The 15408-nt window shown below is 58.3% G+C and overlaps 1 protein-coding gene across 3 annotated transcripts in view; it reads right to left on the reverse strand.

Moving 5' to 3' along the window:
- Positions 1-15408, reverse strand: part of PRDM16 (PR/SET domain 16) — a gene marked incomplete at its 3' end in the record, with an annotated part of 319136 nt that overhangs the window by 35264 nt on the left and 268464 nt on the right. For all 3 annotated transcript variants that reach the window (XM_082678414.1, XM_082678415.1, XM_082678413.1), the window contains exon 4: positions 10235-10369. In XM_082678414.1, the coding sequence (XP_082534540.1) occupies positions 10235-10369 (135 nt within the window). The remainder of the gene's footprint in view (positions 1-10234; positions 10370-15408) is intronic.

Below are 15408 nucleotides of genomic sequence, written 5' to 3' on the forward strand. Positions count from 1 at the left end.
AGTCTCAGGTGAGTGTGGATGCCACCTGTGCCTGCCGCAAGCTCGGTGCCAGCGGCCGTTGGCGGTCTGAGATGGGGGACACCTCTGAAAACAGAGATGGGTCGGGTGGGGCTCAGGGTAGAGTCTGCAGCCTGGAGCAAGCTCTGAGGGACGTCCAGCCTCAGTACTCCGAGCAGCCCCGTACCCTGCCAAGGTGTCCCCTGAAAAAAACACCGTCTGCATGGGAGGTGGCAGCCACGATCTGGAGAACCCCAGCGACTCAGAAGGGCAGCATGACAGGGACCATCGGGGATGGAGCCCAGGGACCAGGCTTCAACAGCCGGGGGGGCTTTGGGAGAGGATGGGGCCTTCCTTGCCTTTGCCAGACCCTACCTGGGAGCCCCTTCCCTCCCTGGGGACCAGGGACACAGCTCCCCTGCGTGGGGGCACCCACTCCTCACGTGAGCAGGGCTGACAGCAGGAGCCCTGCATCTTAAATGGAGGCAGCAGAGTACATTACTCTCAGGCCAGTCCACTTCCTAGCATGCTGGCACGTGGTGGTTGGGTCTTTCTTCAGATACCAGTAACCAGGGAGCTTCCAGGAGCCCAAAAGCTCGGCCACAGGACTGGCCGGGGGGCCAGAGAAGGACCCGAGACGAAGCCCCTCTGCCCTGGGGGACCTGGGGGCTGAGGCTTCTCCAGGCCATTTCCATCCGAGGTCCCACAGCACCACCCTCCCCATGGAGGACATGGCGGTTAGGTGTCAGGCCAGGCTTCCCAGAAGCAGCTGGCCTGATTGTGGCCCCAGGGACTGAGCTGGGCACCGGCCTGCCGGTCTTCCTCCCCCCGCCCCCGGGTCCCGCCCTGGGGAAACATCTGGAAGGCTGAGCTTCCTCATCTCTGGTGGGGCCCCTTTCCCCCTTTCCCCCCTCTCCCCAGGCCAAGTCCAGCTTGGACGCCCTCACAGCCAGTCTCGACTAACTGCAGAATGACACCAATGTGCTCTCAAAGGGACAGCAGAGCCACACCGCGTCCCCAAACGCCCAGCCGAATACTTGGACTGTGGAACTGCACCCAGTGGAAGAGTATGCGCGTGCGCAGATGGCTTACCACTGTGCAGAGTTCCTTTCCCTGCGCTCGTTAGGAATTTCATTTCGCAACTATTCCCTGGCACGTCGCTAAAATAATGATGAGATTTTGAAAATGGAGACTAGAAACTGTACCATATTACCTTCTGTAATTAAATCAATTGTTATTAAGCTCCCAGTTTTGTATTATTGTACCTAAAAATTACACAGTGGCTGAATCATTGTTTTAAAAAATCAGACTCGAGTCACTGTATTTTAAAATCGGACCCAGAGTGAACCCCACGTTTCAACAAAGCTCGGAGGAGCCCCTGAGCCATCCCGGGGAGGTGAGTCAGGTTTTATTAATACATGGGAACAATCGCACTTTCATCCCGGCTGCGGAGAGTAAGCGCATCCAGCAAGTGCAGGCTTAATGCGCCCGCGGGCCGCTGAGTTCCCGCGCGCAGGCTGGGGCGGGCCCGGCGGCGCGGTGTCTTCTCGAGGGTCCCCGTTAGAGGGCAATGTGGACCCGTTAGAGGGCAATGTGGACCCGCCCGCAGCATCTTTCCCGGCCGCTCCGCCCCCCACCCCGCGCCAGCCCGCTAGCGCCAGGGACGCGCGAGACCGGCGGTGCTCTCAGACCCGGTCCCGGCTCTGCGGCGGCCGCATCCTCCCGCGGCCGGATGCTGGGCTCGTGCTCCAGCTGGGCTGCCGGGGCTGGCGCGGCCCGCCTCCCTCCTCCGCCTCCCCCTCCGACCCCCTCTGTGGGCCACCCAGCCTTCCAGGACCCCCACCCCACCCCACCTCTCCGAGGGCCCTCGGACCCCCAGAACCCCGCCCACCCCTCACTGGGAGGCTGCCCGGGTCCCCTCCCCCCCACCCCTCCCAGCTCTGAGGGCTGCACTACCTCCTGCCCCCTCTTCCCACGCCCCACCCCGCTCCGACCTCCTCGGAGGCCGCCTGGCCTCGGGGGGAACCGACCCTCCCCAGTCGCCGCCGGAGGGTCTAGCGCGCTGGCCGTGGGATGCAGTTTTGTGCGCAGTGGGCACCCCCGCCCCGGCCTGGGACCCTCGGGGCAGCCCGGGCACCTAGCAGGGGCCGCCTCGACTTTGAACCGCAGTCGGAATTAAGCGCTGTTAGCGCTGATCGCAGAGCCTGGGGCGGGGCTGGGGGCGTGGGCGTCCCCGACCTGCCTCCACCTTGAGGACGGGGCGCGGCGGCGAACCGGAGACCACTCGAACTTCCCCAAGCTCAGCCGGTCCGCCTTTGCCAAGGGCGCCCGGTGCGCGGGCCGCCCTGGTCCACACGAAGGCCGCCAGTGCTTTTACGACCCGTTCGCAGTGGCACCAAGGTCTTATCAGCCAGACGCGCAGAGAAAGACCCGGTTCCTGGTCTGCGGGGTCGGGTGCCTTCCCGGGACAAAGTCCGGGCTTAGGTGGGACTGAGGCCTGGGCAGTCTCCTGGCTTACAGGGCGCAATCACAAATTGCGCATTGACTGCACCGGCAGGCCCCTTCCGTTCGAGGCCCGTAATAAATTATGATTGCAACCCCTTAAACATTCCTAAAGTCGGTTTATAACCTGCCTTTCATTGTATGCCCCTCCGTGGGTCATACTCAGACCCCAGGGCCAAGTGGGCATCACGGACGGGCTGAGTCCTAAGGCTTTGCACAAGAGGGAAGACAGAAGCCTGTTCTCCAGGGAAGAAGGAGCCCTGGCCTCGGATGCCCTTTCGTTCCCAGGCTCAGCGCAGACCTGCCTTTGTCGGCATCTGAGTACCCAGGCCTGTCTCTAACAGCAGCAGCCCTGACACTGTTTAAACTCGCCTCAGTCCTTGGACTGTGTAGCAAGGCAGAGCTGGAATTTTCTCTCTGGTTTCAGGATCTGAGGGCGGGGGCCGTGGGGGGGGGGAACCCACAGCAACAGCTGAGTTTACTAGCGCCAATAAATGTCTGCTCTAAACGGCTTTAAAAAATAACAATGCCAAACAGACCTGATCCCAAGTTAAGTCCTTGTTCAGCATTTCAGTTCTCTTTGGAACAGCGAGACCTGATTGAACACGGGCGGGCGACACCAGCAAGGGGGCCTCGGGATTCTAACTGTATTTACCCTGACCCGGCCTAGTTTCTTGCCCTTTTACAATCTCTAGATACAAAGAGACAGCTTCTTGTAGGTGAAGGGAGCTGGGAAAAATAAGTGGCCACGTTCTCAGCAAAAGACGGAGAAACTGCCTGAGGAAAGTTGGGTTTCTTACGGGCCACATTCAGCGAGACCCAGCCTTTTAAGAAAATGAACATAATTTTCTCTTCCCCCAGCAACATTCTTTAAGACAAAGAAATATTTCAAATTGATGATGGCTGACACTTTGGGATATTTTCTCCTTAGAGTTCCTTAAGTTTGTTTCTGTTTTTAATACCAAGTCAGTTTCACAAGGATAGATACTATTTTCAAACGTGAAGACTTACGTTCCACAATTTTTATTCCTCCTTAATCTTAGAATTTTAAAATTTGGATAGGTGAACAGCTCCGTCCAATCTACACTGGGTAGAAATGACTAGACTGCAGACTTCCAGCCTGTAGGCTGAATTCAGGCCAAAGCCGTGCTCTCCCCTCCCTGGAGCAAACGGTTTTCTTAAAAAACATGAAAGTGATAAGTGAACTGGACCATGTTTCCCCGCTGCCCCCCCCCCCGCCACCCCCGACCAGTTTGAGAAATTTTAAAGGCGTATTTGAGTAAAGTAGGTGAAATTTCTTTCACAGTGCTTATCTTAAAAAAAAATTAAACCTCTCTCCATCCTGGATTTCAGAATTCACTTGTGCTTCAATTTGTGAAGGCTTTCGGCGTGGTGCACAAGGGGCTTTTCACGAAAGAGAAGCACACAGCGAGGGGAATTTGCATCGCTCTAAGATCTTGATGAAAAGCAAATTCACCCAGTGGCCAGTCTGCCTTCGGAGAGGGGAGGCTGGTCTGAGGGGTATCCCTGGGCATTTTTGATCTCTCAGGATCCCCAAAGTGGTGAGGTGGGTCCTAGCGCCGCCTCATTGCTTCAAGACCTTTGGAATTGTCACCATGTTTCTTCATTACTTGCTGTCCCCAAACGTGGACCATCTCTCTCTGGGAAAGTTGGTGGACACTGGAGTCCTGAGGCTGGTGGAGGGGTTGAGCATTTGGAGTTTAAGGAACAGCCCAGGTGATGCTCCAGGACGAAGCAGGGAAGCAAGCGTTCGGAGCTGCCGAGGGTCTGGGCAGGTGTTTATTTCCCTTTGCCTTCACTGTGGGAACCTTTCCCTGGCTGTTTCAGAGCCGGGTAGGAGCAAGGGGATGGCCAGCCACTCTGGGTGCGTTCGGCACCACCCGCAGTCTCCAGGGACGAGCAGACAATTCTTTCCTTAGGCCGAGAGAGGGGAGAAAGCTTGTCATCTTTGGGATTCGCCGCTTTCCTCTCTTCCCAAGTGTGGCTGAAGCAGCGTGTGCCTAAACCTTTACTTTTTGCTGTTATATATTCTGCCACCTTCCCAGCAGCTCAACATTGAAAAACATCTCTCTCTATCTCTTCTTAGTTGTACAGTTTGTACCTGGATGTTACAATTATATTTGATATCTATGAATTATATTTATATATAACATAAAAATATATAGTATACAGTTTACAGTTTGTACCTAGATTCCATTTTAATGTGTATATATATATATATATATAGTATAAATTATTGGTCACAGTTAGATTGTCTTCATTATTCTTAAGTGCCTTCTTCTAATGAAGTATCCCACTTAATTAAGAAGAAAACAATATAAATTCTGGTAAATGATGATAGCCAGGATCGTGAATGGATGCCTTGCCCTTTGCCCCAAAGGGGGTCAGTTTGCTCCAAAGAGTAAAATCCAACAGCTTTCTGACTCAAAACAAATTTGCTGTATTTTTTAAGTCCTTTGTAAATTGGTTAAGAAGCGCTAAAATGAATTCCCCATCCTTCTCATTTTCAAACGGAAAATTGTATCTAATTGTTTGGAAGCTACCATTTAAACCGGCCCATCCATTTACGATTTTTAATTAAAAAGAAACTGTGGAGGGAGTGATGGGCTGTCCGGCAACAGGGCAGAGCAGGGCGGTGGACGTCGCCTGCCTGTCGTGGAAAATCCTAGCCCTGGCGGATCGCTCGCCCTGACGTGGGGGTAGGCGGTGGGGGAGGGGAGGTGGTCCACACCGGAGCAGCGGAAATGAAAGCAAAAGCAAACGCCGTGAGCTTTGGCCCGGGAACACCAGGTTCTCATTAGAAACAAGTGTTGGCTCTCAAAGACGGGGTGCTGCGTGGCTATCCGCTGGCTCATCTGCTAATGAAATTCCTTTGTTCAACACACTCTGCGAAGGAGATTAGCCTTTGTCTGCTTCCACTTTGGGGAGACTCAGCCCCTCTCCTCAGGCTGATCCCCTCACTTGCCCTCGGAAGGTGCTGTCAGTGGTGGGTTTTCCTCATGCCCGGCCAGCTCCGGCCGTGGGGGTGCAGCGAGGGCCTCGCAGCCCCTCCGAGGTGTGCTGGGGGCTCCGACCCCCAAGTCGCGCTCCCCAACACGTGTGTGTGTGACCCCGGCATCATGTGGTACCATCTTCAGCCCCACCGGCCACCTGAGCCCCGGCCACCGCCATCCTTGCCCTGCTGCGGCAACGTGGGAACGGGAGAGGGAGCCGGGCCGCGCACTGGCCTCCTCCTGCCTTTGCTTCCTCGGGTGGGCACTTTATTTCCAAGCTCTCGTTTTCTTTCTTACCATTAAAACAAATCCAAGAACAGACCCTGTCTGTGTCTTCTGAAACATCTCAAACCAACTTGTTTGCTCATAATCGTGGGAGAAAGAACCAGCAGGGGGGATCTGAGGGTCTCACGTTTTCCAGAAAGAAAAGTGGGGGTTGGAGGCTGCTGGGGCAACGGTCGAGCCTCCAGCGTGAACCGAGCCTCCCGTGGGCTCCTTGCCTTCTCTTCCTGCTAAGCTGGGAAAGTAAATCAAAGCACCCCAGGCTCTACAGCTACGGTCTGACCACCCCCCAAAAATCCCAGAGGATGCCATGTTCCGCCACAGCTGTCTGCTGTGGGTGTTTCGTTCCTAGCACCTGGGCAGCCCTAAAGCTTGTGTGGCCTCAGGACCGCCTGTGGGTTCTATGCAGTAGCAAACCACAAGTCACCTTTAGGTGATGCGCTGGGTGCAGGGGGACATTCATGGCCCCCTGGCCTTTGCTGCCTGGGGCTCGCCCCTCCAGAGCTGCACAGAGGAGGGCTGAGGCTGTGCTGAAGCTGGTGCCCAGGAAGCAGGAGTGACGGGCCGGTCACCTCTCCCTGAGGCCCGCTGGGGCAGGGACCGCTTGGAGCCACAGGGCTCCAAGAGGGGCACAGATGAGGACCTGGGGGAGGGGCCCTGAGCACGGCCCTGCAGTCCCTCGGCTGGGCAGGGGGCACGTGGTCAGTGGCCTGAGCGGCTCCGGGGAGAACGAGGCCCGACCAGATGGAAGGAGGCCATCCGGGGGGGCTGCAATACCCAGTGCCTGGGCTCCCCGAGCGCCCACGATGCAGCTGGAGGGCTGCCAGCCGCTCAGAACCTCACGGGGCATGGGGGGTACGTCTGTCCCCGCGGCCCGTCTGGCCACCGGCAAAGGCCGTGCTGGGCTGAGGGGTGTGAGACCCCCTGGCCTCAGCTCGCCGCCCCACGTGGGTCTCTCCGGAGGACTCGGGACCATCCAGGGGGCCCGTCCAGAGCTGCCTCAAATCCCCTGGCCGCTGTGGCTTCTGGAATGTTCTCTTTAAGAGACCCTCTCCTGCCTGGTCTCCTTTGTCCTCTGGACACTGGGGCTCATGGTTACGAACTTCAAGTCAGTGCTCTTCTGACGGAAGTCGCCTCTCTACAGAACACCATCTGGAAACACTGTTCCCAGAAGCCGCTTTTATGGATCTGAGATCTGCAACCCGGTTCCTTCCCTGTGTCTGTGCTGTGTTGCAGGAGGTGGGGTGTGTGTGTGTGTGGGGGGGGGGGGAGCAGAGAGAGAGAAAGGGAAATTGTTCACTTAAGTGTGTTTGTGTGTTTGTATGAGTGTGTGTCGTCGGCAGGGGGGGGGGAGTTCCCTAAGTGGCAGGAAATGCGGGTGGAAACTCTTGGGATTATGGAAATCTGAGAAACCCCATTAATATCGTGTAATGTTTCCTTCTCAAAGAGAGGCCTGTCTTCAAAAATCTTTGTTTTATTATTAATATTTCAGGGACGTTTTTATTCCAGCTCTACACAGGGTCAAGCCGGTCGCTTTGCAGCACGCTGAGTTGCCAGCGCTCGGGACTGGGGGATGGAAGGAAAGACTTTCTGCTGGGCTGCGTGGCCATCCGAGAGAGCACGTCAGGCTCTGAGAGACTGTCTACAAAATAGTTCGAAATCTAGCATCCTCCTTTCAAAACTATATTTCTAAAATCCGCTTCATTCAAACCAACAAATACTGAGAATCTGTGTGTATTTCAGAGCAGTTTTCCTATTACTACTAGAGTTTAAAATTGTGTTATTTCTCAAAGGAAAATACATCCCTCAAATTGCCCATCTTCCTTTGAGATCTGAGATGCGGCCGCCCCCCCCCACACACCCCTTGGCTCCTGTTTTCCTGGTGTTTGGAGGCCCCTGCCATGCCGTTAAGTTTGGAGATGGGGACGTTGACGGGAATCCCGGTTGCCCCGTGCCAGCAGGAATCACCCACCATGGTCCCAGGAGGCAGGGCAGAGGGTCCTCTCTCCCTTGGAGGATGCAGGGTTTGAAAGGCCCTGGGTGGAGAAATTTTACTGCTTCCGGCCGTTTCATTTTTTTTATAGATTTATTTATTGTTATTTATTTTTGGCTGCGTCAGGTCTTCGTTGCTCCGCGCGGGCTTCCTCTAGTTACAGCGAACGGGGGCTACTCTTCATCGCGGCGGCTTCCTTGTTGCGGAGCATGGGCTCTAGGCGCACGGGCTTCAGTAGTTGTGGCATGCGGGCTCAGTTGTTGTGGCTCGCAGGCTCTAGAGCATGGGCTCAGTAGTTGTGGCGCACGGGCCTAGTTGCTCCACGGCATGTGGGATCTTCCCGGACCAGGACTCGAACCCGTGTTCCCTGCACTAGCAGGCGGATTCTTAACCACTGCGCCACCAGGGAAGTCCCCAGGCCATTTCATTGTTGTTTTTGCTTAAATAGGCACCAGAGTCCTCTCCGAGCCTGTGAACTAAGATGGGGATCATAAATCCCCCAGCTTTAGGCTGCTAGAAGCATCAGCAGGCGAGGATGAAGTTTTGACGTTACGTTGGGTTTAAGTACTCGAGCCAGGTATGGTTCCGAACGTAGGATGGAGCTTGGTAAAGCACTGGGGTATAAAAGTGCGGTTAAATGAAAGGGAACCCATGAGTCTAGGGTACTCCTGTCCACTGGTCCTGAAGAAGGAAAGAGTTTGCTGCCAAGTAGTTAATTCCATTTGGACCCTGCGTGGAGCTGAAATAAAAGCCAACCTGAAACATTAATAATAAAACAAAGATGTCGGAAGACAGGCTTCTCTTTGAGAAGATGCTACGGCTGCATTTTCTGCATTTTCAAAAGCTTGCCACATAAAGGCACCTACCAAACATTTCTTTCTTAAACAAAAAATCTGGATCCTTCATTATTTTATGCTGCATCTCACAAAAGTGCAGTCCTGGCCCCGGCCTCCTGGTATCTTTTTCCTGCCCCTCGGCTCCCAGACACACGACCAAGGACACATGTTCTTTGCAAAGACAGACAACGGAAGGACCATCTTCCCACGTGCCTTAACCCTGATTCTCCTTCACTCACATTTCACGTTCATCTGGAAGGGGGCAGTGTCTTTTCTTTTTAATTTTTATGATTATCTTTTCCTTTATTTCCTCAATATATTTTGCAATTAAAAAAACCCTTTTTTTCAAAATGTTGGGTTCTCAGCGGAAGCTGTAGACCTCTCAGTAGCAGAGGTGGATTGGAGCATCGCCAGATCGTGTCAGTGGAGGGAGGGCTGCTCGGTCAAGGCTGAGCCCCATGGCCGGGGACGGGGCTGAGCAGATGAGGGCGGGGTGCTCGGCAGCTCACGCGGGTCCCGGGGCCTCCTGGGTGTGTGCTGTCTGCATTTCTTTATGCAAAACTGTCTCTCTAAAGTCGAAGAGCCTCAAACGGCTTTTAGAGGTTTGCACTGGCGACTCGAAGCTGCACCCCCTGTTATGTGGTCTCCACAAACCTTTTTTAAAGCAATGGAATCCTTTTTGCAAATGAAATCTCACGCGAAACCCCAAGACAGAGGCGAAAGCAGACGCCTCTGATGGAAGCGGCTGGGCCCCCAGGCATCTCGAGGAAGGCGTACCCTGGGGACCCAGTGAAAGCGTGGCCTGAGGGGCCTGGCTCTGAGCAGGGTCTCTGGGGGCCACTTGCAAAGTTGTAAGTAAAGACGTTAAAGGACTAAGGTTCCTTTGTGGTGGAAACTCCCGCGGCATCTTCTGTCCTGATTGGTTCCTGATACTGGATGCCTGCAGCCCCGGGCCGGCACAGACGTGGAGCAGTGGGAAGGGTCCAGCGTGCCGAGGGGGGTCTTCGGCCTCTTGGGGGCTGGCAGCAGAAGCCAAAGCATCCCTTGGCCCTGGTGGGGCCTGGGCTGAAGTCGGGACCACGCAGCTCAGGAAAGATATCAGTTGGCTCCCAGCAGGGCCAGGATTTTGTGCCCAAACAGGGCTAGTCCCTCCGCGGGCTGGCTGGGCTGCCACAGCTATTCTTGGCGGCTCTGGGCAGCTGGGGCCTCACCTCAGCCTTCCAGACAGCCAGTGCGGACCCTTCCGGGCAGCTTGGATTAACAGCCACCTAGACACGATTCTCAAGGACAGGGTTCTCTACTTCTCTACTTCTCTCACGGGGCTGGCATTTGTCGGAATGTGGACCCTGAAGTTTCAGACCCGCCCGCTCCCGGCCATGTGTCTTCCCATAAGCCTCAAGCCCCATCAGCCCCGGAGCAAAGGCTCTGATGGAGCATCCGGGGGTGTCGCTGGGTTCCCGGAAACTCAGCGCTGGCTGAGTGTCGGATAGCCCCCCGCTGCAGGACGGGCTTGGTAGACATGTGGCTAACCCTTCACCTCGGCGGCTCCACTCCCCTCCCTCCCGGTGCCAGGGCCCCAAGGCCGAGGCTCTGTGCGCGCCCGGACCCACCTGCTCGTTGATCTGACACATGGTGAGGTTCTGGTCGTCACAGGAGCACGCCACGCGGATGTACTTGAGCCAGCTGCCGGCCCCGGCCTGAGTAGCGTCCACGCAGAACTTCCCACTGCCCAGGTCTTCGGAGATCTGCCCGGCAAGAAAGAAAACCAAGAAAGGTCAGAGGCATCCTGTGCGCTACAGCCAACACACTCTACGTTTGCCCAGCAAGAGAGTCCGCTGTTTGGGTGCAGAGTAGGAAGGCAGGCCAGCCTCTGGACATCAGCCGACCCTCCGGGCATCAGCCAGGCCCTCAGCCCACCAAGCCCACCGACGCCCAGGCATCTCCGGGAGGGAGCCCGACGCAGAGGTAGGGACTGCCCTGTCTATTCTCACCGAGCAGATCGTTGCCCTGGCACAGCCGTAAGAGTGCCGACGGCCTTGTGAAAACTCCCCAGCAAGCGGCCCCACATGTGAGAAAGCAGAGGCCGCAGTGTCCGAGGGCAGAGCCCTCTGCTGAGAGCACTGGGGTGGGCTGGGGGTGAGCGGTCTCGAAGGTGACGTTGTGGTCGGGTTGTGGCTGCGGGCGAATCTCGACGCGTGTGCGCCTGTGAGTGTGCGTGTGCCAGCGTGCACGCTCACAGCAGTGTGCACGTCACCCTGCAAGAAGGAACATCATTTGGTTTTCTTAAAAGTGGAAGTTTCCATCTGACGCTGGTGTTTGCAGAAGCCCAGCCGGCAGAGGCTCCATGGGCCCGACTGGCCTCAGGTACTTTGCTCTTGTTTTCTGAACGCCCTTCTGACAGGCAGAGGCCCGGGGCTTCTCCGGCGTGCGCACTCTGAGCAGGTCGTTTCCCAGAAGACCGACCTGACTGCTGTCCCTGCTGAGAGGGGGATGCCCCAAAGCCGCCGGGCGCCGAGGTGGACGCTGCAGGCACAGTCCCTCCCACCTGCTCTGATCAGTGCCTGCTCAGGGCCCCGAATCTAGAGCCGTGGAGGCCAGTGGCATCGTGGGCAAGCTTCCTGGGCAGCTGAGCTGGGAGGCTGGGAGGGAAGGAGGGAGGGGCTGAGGCCACCACCACACTGAGGGCTGCAAGTACGTGTCCAGGTGGTCGGGAGTGTCCAGGTGGGCAGGGGTATCTAGGTGGGTAGGGGTGATGCGAACAGGGTGTCAGAAGGACTCAGTGAAGTCAGGGCAGGGGGTAGGGACATGTCTTAGCACAAACAGAGGAGGCCGACCCCAGGCGCACGGCCCCTGTTCCCCTGGGAGGTCTCCCCAGTGCCGCCTGATGAACAGGTAAGGACCCGAGAAGGGAGGGAGGCTGCCCCTGAGGCCTGGAGAAGCCCTTCTGGCCAGAGAACCAGATGCTCTGTAAACGGCTCAGGCGCCTCCCAAACGCCCACGGACACCTTCTACATGGCCCAGGGTCCCGCATGGCCTGTGAGTCAGTGAGGTTTGGGGAAGCAGCCGCCTTGCTGTGGGAGGGCCTAGAACCCACCTCTAGTCACACTGTGCCTCCAAGCCCCACGGGCCCCGGAGCCCACGGCAGCCCCTCCTGTCATGACGAGTCTCTGAGGGGCCGCCAAGCTGACTGGAAGGGGCTGTGAGCCCACAGGCCTCCGTTCTGACGATTCTCCATTTTGGGGACTTCAACCAAACGGCCCTAATTCTGAAAGAGCGCCTGGGCCAGTGTGGCCACAGGGAGGCTGCCCGGCCCAGCCTCTGGTCCTTGGCTGCCAGGGGTGAAGGGACACGGCCGCTCTGGGCCCCATCGGGAGGCCGCTGTGGGCTTGTGGGGGGCAGGCCACACGGGAGAGGCCCCTCTCCTGACGTCACGCCTCTCACGGGCCCCTTCTCTTACCTCCCACCCCCAGTGCAGGAAACCCGCAAGAGAGACCCACCAAGCAAAGCTGTGGGTAGTGGCCCCGTCACTTGGCAAGGCCCCCGGCCACCTGGCTGCATCACAGGGAGGGAGAGGGGCTGTGGCTGGCTAAGACCCAGGGACCCCCCACCCCATCCCTCTGCCTCCCACCCAGCGTCTTCACAGGTGGGTGTAGGCGGGCGGCTGCCAGTCTCTCTGTCTCTGTCTCTTTGCCTGTGTCTCTCGGTCTCCTCCCCCCACCCATGGTCCAGTCTGGACTAGCAGAGACGGTCAGTGATGCTGTGAGCCGTCACAACCAGAGCAGGGCCCCCCCGCGTCTCCCGTCCCCCCCAGAGAGCGTGCTTGACCCCGTGGTTCTCAAAGGATGTGTGGGGTTGGCCAGAAAAGCGCGGGAGGCCGGATGCAGGCATGGCCCGTTGCCTCTCAGTTCCAGTAGATTCTGCGACACTGCAGGGCGGCTGGAAGACCCCAGGCTCATCCCCCAGCCCCACACCCAAGCCCTGCCTGACCTAGGAGCAAATCCACACTTCTGCTGGCACACCTGTGGGCACACGCACAGACCCACCATGGCAGCACTGCCTCACAGAGAGTAGCTTCTGCATGGCCGGGCCCTCCCTCCTGAACGTCCCTGCTCGGCCCTCTGGGAACAGGCCTCTCTCTCCTCCACGTGACAGCCCTGCAGGTATTTGGACACGGCCCTCGTTCAGCAAACAGCTCTGGGCCTCTCAAGCGCGTCTGAACGTGGACACGGCCGGTGGCTAACCTGCACGGACACTGCTCTGGGGCCTCTGGCCATGTGGCCATCCTTCTTGGGGTGCAGGGCCCAAAATTCAGAGGCAAGAACTCCTCCAGGGCCCCGCTGCCCAGCTCCAGGGGGTGTCTTCTCTCTGGTGAGCAGCCCCTCCTGGGAAACGCCCCTCCTCCTCAACCCGGAGGACCTGGTCCCCCAGCCCCGACCATCTGGACCACCGCAGGGTGCCACTTACTTCCTGAAGGTCCCTGAAGGTCCGGGGGCCCCTTCTCCCTCATGGCCACCCTGGCTGGCTTTCTGGGGCGACAGAGGAGGCCTTGGTTAATGCCTTCCACCCAAAGAGACTAAAACTCTCCCTCTGAGAGGTAGCAGGGAACGGCTGACCTTTCCTCCAGGGAAGGCACAAGAAGCCCTGGTCTTGGGGCCCTGAACCAGCGATGCGGGGCCAGGTTGGGCAGTGGGGCTCACCCTGATGCCAGGACCACGTCTCTCTCCCGTCTCTGTGTAGAGAGTCCAGCCCTGTGGGGCACACTGGGGCGTACCTGGGTGATGGAGCCGGGCCAGGGGGCGGGGGCGGGGGGCGCAGGCAGAAGCCCGGCCTGGAAGCTGCTGCTTTTCTGCCTCAGATCAGAGAAACACTCCCAGGAGCGGCCCTGGGCCTGGGCCTCGGGCCAGGTGGACAGGGTGCCGCAGGCTTGGCTTCTTGTTTGGGGTGTGGACGGGCCATGCCGTTTCTGATTACAGAAGGGGAGGAATGGGAGCGACGTTTGTCTCTCTCTGGCCTCCTTTCCTTCTGTCTCTGGCCTTCTCTCCAGGGTCTCCGCCGTGGCCAAGCTGGGCCCTCTGGGGTGCTCACGCCATGAGCCGTGTGGGCTCAGGCCTCTCTTGGTACCAGCACTGCCCCTTCTTCATCACTGCGGACCTCCCAGGCAGCGGCTGTCATTGCGCATTTTCAGGACACGAGAGGGAGGCTCCAGGAGCAGGGCTGGGCCCAGCCCAGGGCCCCCACATGCTGTCTGAGCCGGATCGAGGACCAGAGAGAGGGTCTGCATCCCGGCTCCAGGACCCACAGGACTCAGCACGCCCTGGGATCCAGAAAGCAGCCCCGGGCCGTCACAGGTCCCCCCTCCCGCCTCTCTTGGAATGAGACTTTCCAGGGCCCATAAGGACGGGTCATGTCACTCTCTGCCCAGCTCAGCAGGGCCTGAGGCCTGGTTTGGTCTGTGCTCAGAGCCGTGCCCCAGGAGGCCAATACAGGTAGAAGTGGACGGAGCAGGTACAGGTGACGGCAGAGCCCCCGCCCCAGGCTGCGAGCTCGGTTCTGCTTCTGCACAAGGCATGCACCAGGGAGGGTGTGACGGAAGGAAAGAGTTGGCCCAGTTGCCCCCTAACCAATCGCCTAGGTCAACGTTAGCAGGCAGTGGCCTGGAGGCTGCCATGGCCTCGGGGCTGGATCTCTCTGCAGATCTGAGGTCCGGCCCCTCTGCCTCATCGCATCCAAAGCTTGGCTCTGGCCAGTTTGGGGCTGAGCCTTGGGGGTCCTGGAGCCTCCAGAGGAAGCTGCCCTCCTGCCCGCTCTCCCCCACTCGGCCTTCCAGGGCTTTCCACGCCTCGTCCCCCCACCAGCTTCCCCAGCTCATAAATCGCCCCCACCAGAAAGGCCTAGCTGTGAAGCAAAGGCATAGAAAACTCTTCACCTTGACAATTGTTTTTGCGCATCATTTGAGGTTTCCTGCACCTCGAATTTGTGGGCTCGCTGCTGGGCTGCTCTCTCACGTTTAATGGGCGTGGCCAGCCTCCGGCCATCTGGGGTGTGCGTGCCGGCGGGAATGCCAACACATCTGTCGTCAGCCGCCTAATGGGTTCCGAGCGGGCGGGAAGGAACGGGCCTGGGAGGCCGGTCCCTCGGCCGCGTGTCCTGCCTCTGCAGCTCAGCTCCATGGAGGCCTGGGCCTCGCGTCCGCTTCCAGCTCGGGGAGGACCCAGGGGGCAGATCTCATCCTTCTCACCCTGACCCCTTCTTTAAGCTGATCCAGAGCCACGAGCTCAGCCGCCAAGCCGTGTGGGGCTGTCCTGCCCACATGCACCCGCACGTGCATAACACAGACACACACACACACGCACACGCACACACACGCCAAGACTTATGGCGTCCACGAGCAGCTGGAACAGAAAGTCCACTCTTGTGATGGAAGGCGGTGGGGGGGAGGCCTTCTGGAAACACCTCTGCTGGGTGCAGATGCGGAGCCTAGATGAGCTCGTAAATCCTCTGTCCTGACTCTCATTATGGGGCTGGTGGTGACATGAACAAGCACCAGGGAGAAATGTGGCTAGTGGGGAGCAGTTGCACGGCTGCCCAGCAGACAGGAGTCCTGGTAGGAGGGTCATGGGGCCCCACCTGCTCAGGCTGAGAGGAAGGTCAGGGGTGGGGGAGGAAGGAGGGGGAGAAGGAGGGAGGAGGGGGTAGGGAGGGGGAGGGAGGGGGAGGGAGGGGGAGGGAGGGGAGAGGGAGGGAGGGGGAGGGAGGGAGGGGAGGGAGGGGGAGGGAGGGAGGG

This window comes from Grampus griseus (genome assembly GCF_964374135.1).
Source record: "Grampus griseus genome assembly, chromosome: 1".
Taxonomy (NCBI): domain Eukaryota; kingdom Metazoa; phylum Chordata; class Mammalia; order Artiodactyla; family Delphinidae; genus Grampus; species Grampus griseus.